General features: G+C 38.6%; 1 protein-coding gene across 12 annotated transcripts in view; it reads left to right on the forward strand.

The window, feature by feature from the left end:
- Positions 1–16,777, forward strand: part of arvcfb (ARVCF delta catenin family member b) — a 218,596-nt gene that overhangs the window by 163,466 nt on the left and 38,353 nt on the right. For all 12 annotated transcript variants that reach the window (XM_057350833.1, XM_057350777.1, XM_057350794.1 and 9 more), the window contains 3 exons: positions 5,489–5,991; positions 10,853–11,036; positions 16,397–16,514. In XM_057350833.1, coding sequence (XP_057206816.1) covers positions 5,489–5,991; positions 10,853–11,036; positions 16,397–16,514 — 805 coding nt within the window. The remainder of the gene's footprint in view (positions 1–5,488; positions 5,992–10,852; positions 11,037–16,396; positions 16,515–16,777) is intronic.

The following is a 16,777-nucleotide window of genomic DNA, read 5'->3' on the forward strand; positions in this document are numbered from 1 at the left end:
GGCGACCTCGAAAAAGGTGATTTTTAGCGCAATTTAAGCTTAGCAAACCAAAGTTATGGTACATGTTTAACTATTGATCGGACATATGCTGTTTAGTTGTGCTTTTTGCCAGCAATTTTAGAAATCTCTACCTTCTGTGCGTGACGTAAATAGCTGCCCAGAGGCGTTGCAAACATGGCCGCCGAGTGGCACGACTTCCGTAAACGGACTTTGCTCTGCTTTGCGCTTGGCGCTGCTGAGTCACGTGATGGCGGACAACCAAACACAGCAGCACAGAGAGGAGCAACGTGTGCAAAACTAAGTGTATGGGAAAAAGGTTTTCTACAGTATATTATACAATTATTAGCTACATTAGGAAATAAATAAAATCGGTAGTAAAAACACATTAGTATCGATATTTTTATGTTAGGATCGATCCTTTTCGATACAACCTCTGTATCGATAGTATCGATACTTCAGGATCGATCCGCCCACCCCTAGTGGTGGGACGAATTTTAATCCGTTTAACTCAAGTAGAAGTAATCTACCTTTTCTGCCAGGAATATTAGAGCAGGTTTTACTTCCCATATTGCACCTTGCCAACAGGTCTGGCACTGGTCGTCATTCAGACATTTCAGCTAATGATTATTTCATTATTCTGACACTGACATACTCTGGTACTTGGATGGCTGCTAACTGAATGGCCTTTCTAGAGCAATAAAATCCTTTCAGATTTACCATGTGGTCAGAAACAGAAACCAGTCACTTAATTTGCATGAAATCTGTTTGTGTGTTACAATAATAAAATAAATAGGGATGGTTATAAATGGTGACAGGGCCTTGGATGTTTTAGCTGCGATCTATGAGGAAAGCGAGCTAAAGCTGTCCATCTGCTTGAGCAAAGTAAAAGTTTATTGTAGACAACTAAAATTACTTCTGTTTTACATCAAAATGCTTTTAAGGCCAGACAGTTCAGTGGCCCTGTGGAAAATTCCTATATGGCCAGCTAATTTCCAGTCATTAAGGTTTTATTACATGTACTTGAATGTCTCTACTGTCTCTAATTATAACACTAAAAATAACGAAGCCACAACATAATTGCTATATAATACCTGTATTTAGACCAGTTTGTCTCCAGGTCTTTAAAATGTCATCTTACATGTTTTCCACCTGTGTTTTTTCATTCATCCGTTCCCTCTGACTCTTTCTGTGTCCTCTGAGATCAATTCGATTATGTTCCTCTTGTACCATCATGCAGTTAACGTCCCATTTCACTGCCGTGTCATCAAACCTCAGTGCTTTTACAATGTCAGATGTATGCACTGTCACATTGCCGTGTGTTGAAACCATGGCTGCCAAGTAACAGCTTGCTGCGATGTCCTCGCTCTGTAATGTGCTCCCAAATCACCTCCAAATTTGCAGCGTGTAATTAACATAAAACTCTCATTAAAAGTGAATCCCCGCACTGCCAACATTCTCAACTGTGGCCTGTTTTGTCAAGTCGCACATCAAAATTGTGTCACTGGCTCAGATCTCTCTTGGTAATCTGATAAAAAAGTTAAATGCAACATTTTCAAATCCAATTCTCAAATCGGATGTCACGTGTGTGTGTGTGTGTGTGCGTGCGTGCGTGCGTGCGTGTGGGCATGTGCGTGTGTGTTTTCTACACACTAAAACCATTGGCTTTTACACTTTTTCAGATCTTTAAATTTAGCATCTAAACTCTAGAATACTCATACAGCGTACATACTCTACAGCTCATGTATTCTCCTCTTGGTTTCCGATTCTTAAATCACGATACAATTACTGGACTTGAGAAGCAAAATGAGGAAAATATATATTATATATAAAAAATATATATAAATTACTTACATTTATGGGTCTGCTTGCTCGAGTGAGCAGCCATGTTGGAAATTTCTCTTAGCCCTTCGTTTGAAGTGAGATCCCAAAAAATCTTCATTTGAAGGGCTATCTGGCCCTTCCCCTTACCCCTACCCCTCCAACCAAAAGAGAATTGAGACACCCCTTCACGTGAACGCGCCAAATTGTGGGGTAGGGGAAAGTGTAGGGGAAAGGGGTAGAATTGGGATAGGGCCTTACTTGCCCCCCTTTCACTCTCTCTACACTCTTAAAATGGATGTGTTAATTTTCACACATTGTTTGTGTTATCCTGTTTAACACATTAAGGGGCGGTTTCCCAGACAGGGATTATCTTAAACCAGGACTAGCCCTTAGTTAAATTAGGAAATTTAATTCGTTTTTAAAAACATACTTTACAAAAAAACCTTACTGGTGTGCATCTTAAAACAAAACAATCGCACTAATATATTTTAAGATATGTCAGTGTAGTTGTTGTCAATCAAGACACCTTTAACATTTAAATTCTGGGACTAGGCCTTAGTTTTTCAGCCTTTTTTCAATTAGAAGTCAGTACTAATCGGTCAGTACTAATCGGTCAGGTGTTGACGGAAGAGATGTGTTTTCAGCCGATTCTCAAAGATGGCTACAGAATCTGCTGATCTTGTAGCAGCGGGCAGATCATTCCACAAATGTGGAACAGATCCAGAGAAGGGACGTGAGATTGATTTTTTTCCCTTTTTGGGATGGAACTACAAGATTGTTCGTTTGCAGAGCGGGTACATAATGCCTGTTTCACACCGCACGCACAAGCAGTGCGTAAGCAGCGCGTATTTTTTTCGGCGCACATGTTAACAGATGAGAGCATTCATACCGCACGCATAAGCAGCGCGTGCTCGCAGAGCAGAAGCTCACGCTCAATTAAAGCATATGGACACCCAGGATTGTTTTGTTGCTGAGGTCAGCGGTGTGTAGTTTTTTTCTCAGAATGTACGAAATTGTTGATTTGGCCGCTTTTAATGTTCCTGGTATCTTTCTGATGGATTTGTTGTGTTTTTGAAATCTAACTATGGTCTGTTTCACTTGCGTGGAGATTTCCCTGAACCCAGTTACGTGGGTAATTTATGAAGAAATTATTTAGGGAAAAGCCCATACCTGTCAATAAAACAGTTTTTGATTCAACTGTCCAATTACTTTTGGTCCCTTGAAAAAGGGGAGAGCTTCATATTAAAGAGCTGTAATTCCTGAAGCCTTCAGCTAATCTGCACAGCAAAATCGCCACTTTGAGAGTGTGGATTATATATACACCGTGAGTGTTAATTTGACCTTTTTTAACACTGGCGATTTTACTGTGTGGGTGTGAATACACTCTAAATAAAGCTGAGAGTGTGCACTTTTATATAAATATTTAATATTCAATATCCATTACAAAACTGTAACTCGAATACATTTTGATACACAGCTAAAATAAAAAAATGTGCTTCTGTCCAAATATTTATGGACCTAACTGTATATTGCATAATTGAGTGCACAGTCAAATCGCCAGTGTTAAAAAGTCAAATTAACACTCACAGTGTATATACAGTATAATCCACACTCTCAAAATGTGGATTATATATACACTGTGAGAGTTAATTTGACCTTCATGTTATTAGACATCATGTTAGATGCTTATATATTGTGTATGTGTGAGAGAAAAGCGATCGCATCACAAGTCAGTCACTCTCTCCTATGGTGAGTTAACCCTTTAGTGACTTCGTATCCTTCAAAGCACGATGGCTTTTTATTTATAACTTGTACTACGTGGATCTAAAAGAGCATGAAACAGGCAGATATAACAAATCATAGTTATGCAATCTACTGTACTTAAAAAGCGATTGATGAAGTTCTGGAAGATATTATGCTCATTGATGTGTTTAAATAACGTAATGCGAAATTGCATTGTTGTACTGTGGTATGCAGGCAGTGCGGTGCATGGTGCATACTGTACGCTGCCGGTGTGAAAGGACAATGGGCACACGCTGCCAACGCTCTCCCTATGCCCTGCTCCCACTCTGCCTACGCACTGCTTACGCGTGCGGTGTGAAACGGGCGTAAATCTGTATTAGCTAGTAAAGATATGTGGGTGCCGAACCAGTGGTGGTCTTGTTGGCCAACAGCATTCTTGAACTCTTAAACATAATCATTATAATAGTTAAATTATTACGTCATAAATAATGAAAAATCATAAATGATTCTTGACATTTTTTTGGAGGAACTATTTTAGATGGAATTCTTGGAAATTAAATTCCAAGAAATCTTCCTATTAAATTATAGAGCAGGTTTGTTTATTTGTTTTCTACATTTTCCTCTCGACTCTGCAATGGTGGAAACGCATACAAATACTTTCTAGGGCAGCACAGAGGCACCATAACGAAAACATGACATGCACGGAAAGTCATACCACATGCTGTACAACAGTTTTGTTAAGATTGAGTGGTCATTGAGATGATTTTGTGGGAAGTATAGTTCACCAATAATACAGAACACAGAAGGAAAGCTTTGTTGAACCCATGTCTGCGTATGAGTCGTGAGGGATTCTCCTAGCGGAAAGGCTTCTGTACAATGTTGTCCTGTATTTAGATTATTCATAGTGGGAAAGCCATCCACCGTACTTTATCCATCTGTCTCTCCCTCTCTCTGTTTGCAGTCTGTTCGATATTTGTTCTGGGCCCTGCAGGCTCTCTGTTTTCCCACCATGTCGTATCTCTCTCCATCATTAATGAAAGAGAAACAGAGAACACCATTGTGCCTTGGAGACAATTAATCAATAAAATCAGCAGATTCTGTAGCCATCTTTAAGAATCGGCTGAAAACACATCTCTTCCTTCAGCACCTGATCAGTTCTGACTTCTATCTCTTTTCTACTCTTTCTATATAAAAAAATCAATCAATCAAAAACTTAGCTCTGTATACTGTGGTAGGCTATATGAGACCCGCTTTATTGCACTTATGATTTTGTTGTCCTTATGTTGTTTACATCATTTGTAAGTCGCTTTGGATAAAAGTGTCTGCTAAAAGACTAAATGTAATGTACTTTAAATGTAAATGTAAAATGGGACCATTTTCTCTTATTGTTGTCAGCTGGTTTTCTGTGAATTCTTAACAGTGCGGTCAAAGGAACAGTTCACCCCAAGAAGAAATCCTTTCCTCATTTATTCACTTTTATGTTGTTTCAAACCTGTATGAATAACTGAATACTTTCCTCTGTGGAGGATTGTGTGGTTGCTTTTTTCCATGCCGTTATAATGAATAAAGACTGAAGCTCTCTAGCTTTGAAGAGGCCTCAAAAGCACCATTAAAGTATCATAAAAGGTCACGATAGCTTCATGTCAGGAACAAGACAGACATTTAAGTCGTTGAACATCGTCTGCACTTTCATTCCGAATCAGAATTCTTTTCCTCTTTCTGTAATGTTTTGGTTTCTTCTTTATTGGCTCTTCCGTTTAATTTCAGTTCATTACTGCAGGTCTTCAAAACTGTTCTCTTCAATGAACCCTAAAGCGCTTGCGCTTGCACTTAACCTTTACCGCGTTCTCTCCTGCATGTGTTAATCCCTGCAGATGACTGATTAAGTGTCTGGCTAAAACCTCTTTCTCTGCATTTCTTACAGAGGATACGAGGACCCCATAGAGGCCGAATTAATCGATGAAAGGCACCCCTACATCCACGGCATGTATCCTGCACCTCTCGCCCAACCTGAAAGAGGCAGCTTGGCCAGTCTCGATCACATGGGCGGCCGCCGATCCCCCTCAATCGACAGCATCCGTAAGGACCCCCGCTGGAGGGACCCCGACCTTCCTGAGGTCATCGCTATGTTGGGTCATCCTATCGATCCGGTCAAGTCCAATGCAGCCGCCTACCTGCAGCACCTCTGCTACGAGAACGACAAGATAAAGAAGGATGTCAGGCAGCTCAAAGGGATCCCCGTGCTGGTGGGCTTGTTGGACCATCCTAAATCTGAGGTCCATCGCAAGGCCTGCGGAGCCCTGAGGAATATCTCCTTCGGCAAAGACCATGACAACAAAGTGGCCATCAAGAACTGTGATGGGATTCCCGCTCTCATTCGCCTGATGAGGAAAACCAACGACATGGAAGTTCGTGAACTCATCACAGGTATGACTGGATATATTTTCCATCTGTTCAATGCATACTGGAATTTACTGCCGTGACCATCAATATGAACTCTGTAAAAAAGATTATATGTACAGATTTAGATCTCATGGAATGTGACATTCTATGATTTTAGTGTCAGAATGAATATCGTAACCAAAATATGTAATGTGCACGCATGGGGGAGCCTTCAATGTCCTTAGTGACAATGGCTCTGGTCGAAATTTTTTCAATACTTTGAGGGGAAATTCTGTCATCATTATTCACCCTCAAGTTGTTCAAAACTTGTATATGACACAAGAAGATATTTTTAGAAATGCCTCAGTGGGGGACACTTTTTTGGTGAACTATTGCTTTAATCATTTTCTTTACATATAAAGATACTGTACATACACATAGAAAAAATATATATTAAAAAAATTCCACTGATTCTAGGTAAGTGTTTTATCCCGACTGGCCTGGATCTTGACCTGTGAAATGTCACTGTAAAAACAGTATGAATCTCCTCCTGGGACTCGAACTGATCTTTATGATCTTACACGTGTTTATTAGAATAGTACAACACAAAAGAGGTTCAGTCTTCGCCTAAAATGTCCTGTTGTGTTATTGGAACAGAGAATTTGTGCTATTTAGGGATTCATCAAAAATCTTTTTTATTGTAATGCGCTCATAATAAAAGTCTATAGCTCAAGGCATGGCACTCGGATAAACATTAAAATGCACTCATTTTAAAAGTATAGCCATAAGACTTGTTCTTAACACGAGACTAGAGTTATGTACTCTTGTCAAGACCGTGTTAAGACAGTAAACACTTTTTACACAAGGGTGCAAGGATACCAGAAAGGAGCGTGATGTAACTATCAGCAAATTTCTGTTTACTTAAACTCCACCCACAGACTCTACGTCTAGAGTTTTAGTCCCACTGATAAAAATATAATTTAGACTACTTTACAGCTCAATTTACACTCTATTGCACAGAAGAATACTAGCATCAGGTTTCTCCCTGGAGGGCCTTGTCCACAAACATTCAATTATTTTTGTTTGTTTGTGCCAATTTAGGGATGAGAAACAGAATTATTCTCTTTTATAATCGACAGCATCCCACAGGTTTTGTCGATTCCGTGTCTGTTTGGACACCGAATGTTATTTTAATAGGATTGATGAATGAATATACCGAATGAGAAAGTCTTTCTGCTAATGACATTGATTGATGGTTCTACAGATTTTTTTCACAGGCCACAGAAAAAAGTTACTGGTGTGTGTAAAATACCGGAGTAAATCTGGAGCGCCAGACAGCTTAGTGATGTATAACTGCACCGCAGCACAATGTTGCTTTCAGTCTCGGATAAAAATAGCTCTCCTTCTACAACAAGAAGGGAATAAAGTCTGTCAGCTCCAAACCAAGTCCAGGAATGGCCATATGGTTCATCTGTAAGGCCCCTATGAAAACATGGCCTTCACAGTGCTCTCTCGTATTTCAGCAGCATGGAAAACTTGGAATGTTTTTTTACAATTTAGAGTAAATGTAGGATTTTAAAAATAGTTCTCGGTTCATCACGTGCTCTTGAAGGTACTCCATGGTTGATACCCGGCAACAGCACCACAATTACACCTTGATACATTAAGACATTTTTTTTTATAGATCATCATTTTTTATAAGACCAATTTATCTTTTTAGTGTTATTTTTAGGGCTGTCAAAGGATTAATCGCGACTAACCGCATCCATAATAAAAGTTTGTGTTTACATAATATACTGTATGTCTGTGTACTGTGCATATTAATTTTGTATTTATAAACACATAGACATACAAATACATACATATTTGCGAAATATTTACATGTATTTATTTATATTTACCAATCATTTAAATTATATAAATGTTTATTATATATTTTTCTTAAATATATGCATGTATGTGTGTTTTTGTAAATACAAAATTGATATGCATAGTACACAGACATATATTATGTATACACAAACTTTTAATATGGATGCGATTAATCGCGATTAATCGTTTTGCAGCCATATTATTTTTTATTCAAATTGATCCCCTGTTAAATGTTCTACATGTACTCTGAATTTTTTGTTATTCATTTTAATGGTTTTAAATGAAAGTGCTCCTATTGAACTAATTTATCACTTAATTAAAAGGAGTCCAGCTACAGCAATGGGTTTGAAGCTGTGAACGTCAGCCTCCTGTTCTGTCCTCTCATTTGTGCCTCAGTATTTGCAACATTTGTCTCTCTTTCTCTCTGTCGCTCCCTCTCTCTCTGAACTAAAAGAAAAACCATAGCTCCTGTAACCAGATTGAGTCATTTAAAGCGTTTTTCAAGTGCAGGTTTATTCCGAAGGGGTCATAGCCAGTCGGAAAAATGAAAGTAATGCACACAATAACATCCATCTTAACCGTATAATCGTGTATATTTCGCATAGCAAAATAAATAGGCTTATCAGCTTTTAAAAGGGAGCAAAAAGTGTTTTTCATAGCTTTTGTTGTTGACATCAAAGACAGCGTGTCCAATCAGACCCTACAGTATATCGGGGTAAACAGCTGCCAAATTAGGTTGTGAGACATGCCCTCATCCTTAAAATCCATACACAAAATGACACAAGGTAAAAAATGCTACAGCAAATGTTAATTATGGGTTTTGTTCTTTAAATGAGCTGCAGCTAGAAAACAATCAAATCTATAGAAGCCATTCATAAATATTTTACTAGATTTGAATGATTTTGAGCACATTTCAATATAAAATCTGAACCCTGATGCAAACTAAACACAAATCATTCAGAATGATCCCACATCCAGGCATCTCGCTTCAAATATCTGGAAATAAGCATAGCTTACGCATGACCTTTCAGGTGATCAGGGACTTCAGAAGTCCAGGAGACGGTGGCATTTCTGAGCTTATTACCTCATTTACCCTTCCTTCCTGTTCTTCTCCCTCCGTTTCTTCTGTCCAATCAGTGTATGATGAATGGCAGGGGGCAGGGCAGGACTGTAATAGCTGGCCTAAGTGAATGTCCTGTTAGACCAGCATGTCTGCTGCTCCCAGGAAATTGAATTAGCTGGGAGGCTCCAATGACAAGCAGGAAGGACTAAACTCAATCAGGCTGCACCTCTGACAGGGTTCTGCCAGCCTCATGTTGATCTCATTGGCTGCTCTTGTATTAGATTTGTGGGGTGTCCAGGAAACCGGTAAAACATAGAGGAGAGGAATTTTTGACATGCTTTTAAATCTCCATTCTCAAAGACACAAAAAGGGGTCAAAGGGGTCTAAATGTACTATTTGTAGGTATGCGTTTATGTAAAATTATCATTTTTATTTCATTCTGTGAACTGCTTACAACCCCCCCCCCCAAATGTCAAATGAAATTGTATTTCTAGAAAATGAAAACAGGAGAAACATGTCAAAATAACAGAAAAAAATTGTATTTTTTCAGACCTCAAATACTGCAAATGAAACAAGTTCATATTCACTACAATACAACAGTAAAATGTGTACATGTATTTAGGGAAAGTTAAAAAAATATTATTAATGTGATAACCTTGATTTTTATCGCTCAGTCTTTTACATTGCTGTTGGATGACTTTGTCACTCCTTAGATTTGATTTTGTTGAAATTCAACAGACACTGTACTGGAATGGCCACAAAACTCACCCTCATGTCATTCCAAACCGCTATGACTTCCTTTCTTCTGCAGAACACAAAAGAAGATATTTTGAAGAACATTGGATACACAGCCACCATATAAAATATCCTATTTTGTGTTTCATAGAAGAAAGAGTCCTAAACGGGTTTTTGAAGACATAAGGATGAATACATGATGACAGAATGTTTATTTTTCGTTTAAAGCCACTATAGACCTCTACCTCTCCTCTGACTGTAACACAATAAAGGACGTTTGAGCGAATGAGCTGGTCGGTAATGAACCATGCTCCTTAATGTTCCACTTTACCAAATCGACGTTCTCCAGCCATGTGTCCTGCGTCTGTTATCCAGGCTTTAACCATGATCTAATGGCCATTCAGAGACTAAGAGGTGATGTTGAAGGAGCCTGCTCGCAGATGGAAATACAGATGTGGTTATTATCAGGGGCTGAATAGGTTTATTTTGGGGGCTAGAAAACGGTAAACCACATTAAAGAGACCTGCAATGTGTTTCAGACCTCTTGTCATCTGGTGTAGTTTCTCTCAGCAGAAATAATAATAGATGAGTGAGAAGAATGTGATGTGATGATGTGTATGAAGAACTGGGAAAATAGACCGATTCAGAGTTGTATCCGTTTGAACATTTGTGCGAGTTTGTTGTCGACTGTGTACACTCTTACCGTTTCTGTTTTTAGCAATAATGACCTGCGGTCTTAAGACTTTGTTTTCTCAAACCCAAGAGGAGGCAGTTTATTTATCCACTTTGCATTTCCAAAGGTTGCAGTAGCCGTGCGGGGCTTGCCAAGTTAATAAAACAAAGGACAGTATTAACAGTGTAGGCGTATATATGTCTGCTGGCTTATAGAACAAGGTTTTCCGTTTTATTGCCTTGAAAATAACAGCCTGGCTTTTACATGTATTGTTGGCTCCCAGCATTTTTCACAAACTTTACTTTTCCTTTCGTTTCTTTTCTTTTCAATCCATGAAAGTGTAATGGAGGTTCCTGTGGGAACGCTCAAATTCGATGCTTTTGTAATGCACGGCGTGTGACAACTGATCTAACGCCGGTGCCACTTTCACTGGGACTTTTTTCTGTTTGTAGCCGGTGTCTTTTTAGAGATGTGACACTGACTTCCTGTTTTCTTTTTTCTGTTGTTTTTCCCTTTTTCCTCCTGCTGTTGCTTTCTATTTTTTCTCTCACTTCATCTGTTAGGGACGCTGTGGAACTTGTCCTCCTATGAGCCGCTGAAGATGGTGATTATTAACCATGGGCTTCAGACGATGACTAATGAGGTTGTCATCCCTCATTCGGGCTGGGAACATGAACCCAATGAGGATTCGAAGCCACGCGATGCCGAGTGGACCACTGTCTTTAAGAACACCTCGGGATGTCTAAGGTATTACAATCATACTTTTGCTGGAGATTAATTGCTTGGCCTTGCTCTGCCTTCACGTCCTCCTGGGAAGTTTCAAATTACGAATTGGGCATTTTTTATATTTATGTCTCTCTCTTTTATATTTCGGCATGAAACAAAAAGATTTTTATGCAACAAAATGAAGAGCAAATTATATGGGTATAATGTTTCATCCATCTATTTTATTATTCTCATGCTGCCACAAAGCATGATGGGAAATGTTGTCACTTAAGCCTGTAATGGCATTAATTGGCATACCTGTGGTACACAGAATGCATACAAGCTAAATACAATCAGCTATCACAATAACAAGTTTATGGGTAGTAATACCAAATTACCTTCCACCATAATATCATTTCTTAATGACTAAAGGATTATTATTGAACCCTCTCTTAAAAGTCTTATTTGATTACAGCAAAAAGCTTTTACGCATGTAGTCTATTCTAATTTGATTACTAAAAGGTTGCAAATGAACCAAAGAAGGAATTAATTTGCATACATTGGAACTGTGTTTGATTCTCTTGTAAGGAGCAAATCTGCCGGTGTCGTAACTTATTTTTATGTTGTTTGGTACACGACCATGTTTCAGTTACTTGATATGACTCCTGTGCACTTTGGGCTAGAGATGATTCAATAGCTATCCAATCATTAAGCTTTGAGATCTCGATTTTCATGTGTGGGGACAGCAGTCAAAATCGAACTGTTGCCATGTAGTTATACGATATTTAATATATTTATATCATAGTGCTGGACTGGATCTGTAAATTGAAATGCACTGTATGGAAATATTTTTCATAGATGTGTGACATCTTTGAAAAATATATAAAGCCAGTGTGTTTTTTCCATCTCCACATTGCGATTACAGTTTAAATTCAATGCTGTGTGTCTGTTCTATATATAAACATATTTGCTATTGTATTACAAGCTTCTTTGCAGGCACTGGTCCTGTCCTCTGGGGTCATTCTAGTAGCTCAGCTTTTGATTAAGATATCCCGTCACTAAAGGGCTTTATATTGCCATGGTTACTCCGCATTCTGCCATAATAATTGGAGCCATGCAGTTTTGTTCTTGCATTCACTTCTGGTGCTAAAAGGCAAGAGAAAATAGCTGTTCATGTTGAGTGACTGTCCATCACTTTGCAAGGCACTGAACATAAATTCAGCAATTTTATGCATATAGAACTAAGTCAGATACCTTTGGGAACAACATATCACAGCTCCAAAGACCCCAAATCATAAAAAATCTGTAAAAATCTGTAAAACAGCAGGAACTGCAGGTCTTTAGAAAATGATGCATGCACCTGCCTTTAAAGGAACAGTTCACCCAAAAATGACAATTCTGTCATCATTTACTCACTTTCGAGTTGTTCCAAATCTGTATAAATGTCTTTGTTGTGATGAACACGGAGAAAGATATTTGTAAGAATGCTTGTAACCAAACATGGTGGCCACTGTTGACCACCACAATGGTAGCCAAATGTGCCCCAGAACTGTTTGTTTTCTTACATCATTCAACAAAAAACAAAATTTATAATGACATTTTACCTACTGTGGTAGTCAATGGTTACAAGCATTCTTATACTATTTTGGTAACAACCATACTTCCAAATATCTTTCTCTGTGTTCATCAGAAATACATTCTCGAGGGTGAGTAAAGTAAGACGTTCCTCCTTTAAAAACGTTCCTCCATTAAACTCACTGTGTTATAATGACCCAGTCATAATTCAACACCATCACAGTACCTGCAGTGATCTGAAACATAAATCACTTTAATACTGCTTTTGTTTTCTTTCAAAATATATTAAGTTGATACAGAGCTGTTTTAAGGAAATCTGACATTATCTAACATCGTCCAGTTCAGTTAAGTCTATCAGCTTCTTTGTTTAGTTTCAGCAGGGCTCCAGACACAGGGTTCGGATGCTTCTAAAGTTTTTCAAATCTGCTTCAGAAATGGTGTGTGGTAGGTCACACAGAGCGAATATTTAGTTCCCTTTTTTATCTTTAATTCCTTGCTCTCCTCTCCCATGGCCAGTTTTTAATTTGAACTGTTCTGTGTTGTATGTGAAGCTAAGCTCTGAAGCTCCAGAGGGACATGGCTGTGTTTTCCTCCCTCTGTTTCCTCTACAGCAGCCAGGCCTCTAATCTCCTGCTGCCGCTTGTGCTGCAACCTGCTGGGCCACATCCAACGTCTGCTCGCTGCTCTACGTTTGCTCTGCTCTTCTCTTTCTGTGTCTTATCTATGTGTTCCCTCTTGGTATTTTAGAGCAGGGGGTGCCAAAGAATCTCTACTTGATACAGCAATTTTTTAAATGTTTTCGTATCGGTGGTATAGAGTACCATCTTGACAGCTATCTGTGTCATATGATCTCATATTTATGATAAATGCATCTGTGTGCGTAAATGCTCATCTTATGAGGTATTTGTGCTGTGTTAAATAAATGAAGTCAAATAAACAGATCATGTTCTTTGATGTCACTAATGATAATCAAATAACAATATTGAGGAATACAAGAAAACTTAATTTATTTTTTTGCTCTTCATTCTTCGTTTTCAAGGGATGAAAATTCTGTCATCATTTACTCGCCGCCTTATCATTTCAAACCTTTATGACTGACTTTCTTCCGCAGAAGACAAAAGTAGATATATTGAAGAAAGTTGGTAACCGAACAGCACTGGCCCCCATTCACTTCTATTGTATGGACACAAAACCAATGCAAGTGAAGTGAACGTTCTTCAAAATATCTTCTTTTGTGTTCTGCGGAGGAAAGTCATTCAGGTTTGAAATGACAAGAGGGTGAGTAAATGATGACAGAATTTTTATTTGCAGGTGAATTATCACTTTAAATAGCTACTTGATCAAGCTAAAGCAGTGTCTTTATTAAATTGATGGCTTGTTTTAACGTAGTTTGTTATTATGAAAACAAATATTTACTTTTTACTGAGTGTGTTCAGTTATGTTGGATTTTGCTAGTCTTTTTATTACTTTCTGTTCTTTTCTGAGAGGAACAGCAGAAAATATGTCCCGAAGGTTACCTAGACTAAGTTCATCTTGCTTTATTTTCTTTTTCCAATCTACGTCTGTTTAACTCTCTTTCTCACTCTGCCTCCCCACCTCTCTTTAGTTCATTCTCCTTAGCCGTCTCTTGCCCTGTAGCAGGTTGGTCAATACTATCATGTTCGCCAGTGCTTCAGTGGGTATAAAGACTGGTGTCATATTACAGCCAAGCTTGCTGTGTACTGTTTTGGCCGTAGTCTACGAGGCGCTGAAAGAAGAATGTGTTTCCACATGATGCCCAGCTCTCAGCAGGCTACCAGCACACATCATCTCAGACATGCGGTTGTACGCAACGCCGCTCCATCCTCATCCTGTCTTTTAAGCCTCAGCTCAGGCTGTATCCATGGAAACTGTATCCAGTGACATCTGTTGCCTAGTAAGCTGCTTGCAGGCAGAGTCTTGTTTGCGATGAAGAGTTTCCTGTCTGGCCTCATCATTTTATTCATTTGTTTATTGCTTCCATTATTGTGACAAATATGCACGATTGTAATTTCTGATTAAGTCTATGTCCCGACCTGGAGATGTTTGATGTTCTGGGTTTGAGGCTTAACAGAGCAAAGATGAGTATATCAATTTAGCATCCACATTATTTGACAAAATCTTGTCTGGATGTTCACATTATAATCTCTTCTTAGCATCAGCATCTGTGGGTTTGTACATACGGACCTATTATTGTGGGAAGAAAAGAATTTGCATATAAATGATAAAAAAGTGTCAAATATAAAATACCCTGTATGGTGCGCCATTGTTTTATTTAATAATCAGTGGTTGTACATTAAAATATGGATTACGTAAAAGAAGCTGGAGGCGGTGTGTCAACTTCAAGCATTAGGGATGAAAAAGACAGGTAGCTGTAAAACCGCGATCCATCACTCGTACTTGGACCAAAGCCACAACTGCTGGAAAACGTTATTCCATATGGGCGCTTTACTGCAAATGGGTTTAAATATTTGGAGCTGGAGAGGGACCCATTTGTTTGGCAGGGTGTGAGATTAATATACGCTTTCTTCTGTTGTCTTGTGATAGAGATGTCTGTGGAGCGGGGTTTTATTGGGTAAGATTTCAACTCGGCAATGTGGTTATAAAGAACTACAGCCGAGCAGCTGGCAGGAGAAATCGCTGAGGTAAAAGATGAGGAATCCCAGATGGCTCATGGTGTTTGCTGAGACTGTGGACACAAGTGACATTCTTGTCATTTCTCTTATATAACACTAACCTTGTAACTTTCTGTTGTGATCCGCCCTTCATGGGTTTAATAACGGGCCGCTGGCCAATATTGTTTCCGGTAATAATTTAAGATGATAAGAGCCAGCGTGGGATCATTAATGATGCCAAAACTACCTTGGCTGACCGGGGCCTGAATGTGGGTTTAATTGGATTGAATGACCGTGAAACCAGTAAACCTGTTTTTTAAATGAGTTCCCTGCTCGGTAATGATTGCCTTTGTGTATTTAATATTCTCAAAAGACCATAAACTAGGAAGAATTGCACCATTACTATGCAATCTGGTAGTGTGTTTGTGTGGTCCAGAGGTGAAAGATTTTTTCAAGTCAGTCTTGTACTGTCTTTGTTCTATAGAACACAAAATGAGATATTTTGAAGAATTTAGGACAGTTCTGGGGCACCTTTGACTACCATTTAAATTTTTCCTATTATGGTAGTCAATGATGTCCCAGAAATGTCAGTTGCTAACATTTTTCCAAATATCTTTCATTGTGTTCGATAGAACAAAGAAATGTATACAGATTTGGAACAACTTGAGGGGGAGAGAGCAATTCATGACAGATTTTTCCTGTTTGGGTATCCCTTTAAGTAGCTTTTATAAACGTACCTTCTTTATATATTGACAAGGTATAAATCAATGGCACTCATATATTTTAAGATTTTAGTTAAGACAGCTCAGATTTTAGTTTGGGCTCGACGTACGCCTTTGTCTGTGGAACCAGGCCAATAGTTCCAATAGTGTAGCTTTTCCAATAACAAGCTAAATATACTTACAGTACATCACAAATATATAGAAGTTGTTTTTAATTATAAAATGTTCATATTTGTTTTGTTTTATATCCATATATTCCAATATTTATATTCATTTTGGTTCGTATTTTTATTTTAAAAACACTCCTTGTTTTTGCGTTTAATATATCAGACATGGTAAAGATATTTACCATAAGTTTATATATTTTATTAAGAGCCTATATCAAGCAACAGTTTATAAATCTAATTATTGTATTGCTTTAGCTTGTGATGCATGGTTAAGTAAAACTGTTGCTGTGCTGCGTGTTGTGCAGGAATGTGAGTTCAGATGGTGCAGAGGCACGCAGACGCTTGAGAGAGTGTGAGGGGCTGGTGGATGCTCTGCTGCATGCACTGCAGTCTGCTGTGGGGAAGAAAGACATGGACAATAAGGTGAGTGTCTACTGCAGAGAGCAGCTCAGGCATGTTTCCATTTGCATTAAACCATTATAAACATGCAATATAATGTGCTGTGTGTGTGGTCCTGGTGAACCCTATAGTGTGGGTACCAAATGCCCCCACAAAGTTTTTGACCTTGTGTGGACGTTTTGCTCCATGAGAAAAACATCTTAATCCATCTAAATTATGTTTATTGGACAGGTTTGTGTGAGGGTAAGGGTTAGGTTTAGGGGAGAGGATATACAGTTTTACAGTAT

This window comes from Triplophysa rosa, linkage group LG2 (assembly GCF_024868665.1).
Source record: "Triplophysa rosa linkage group LG2, Trosa_1v2, whole genome shotgun sequence".
Classification (NCBI taxonomy): domain Eukaryota; kingdom Metazoa; phylum Chordata; class Actinopteri; order Cypriniformes; family Nemacheilidae; genus Triplophysa; species Triplophysa rosa.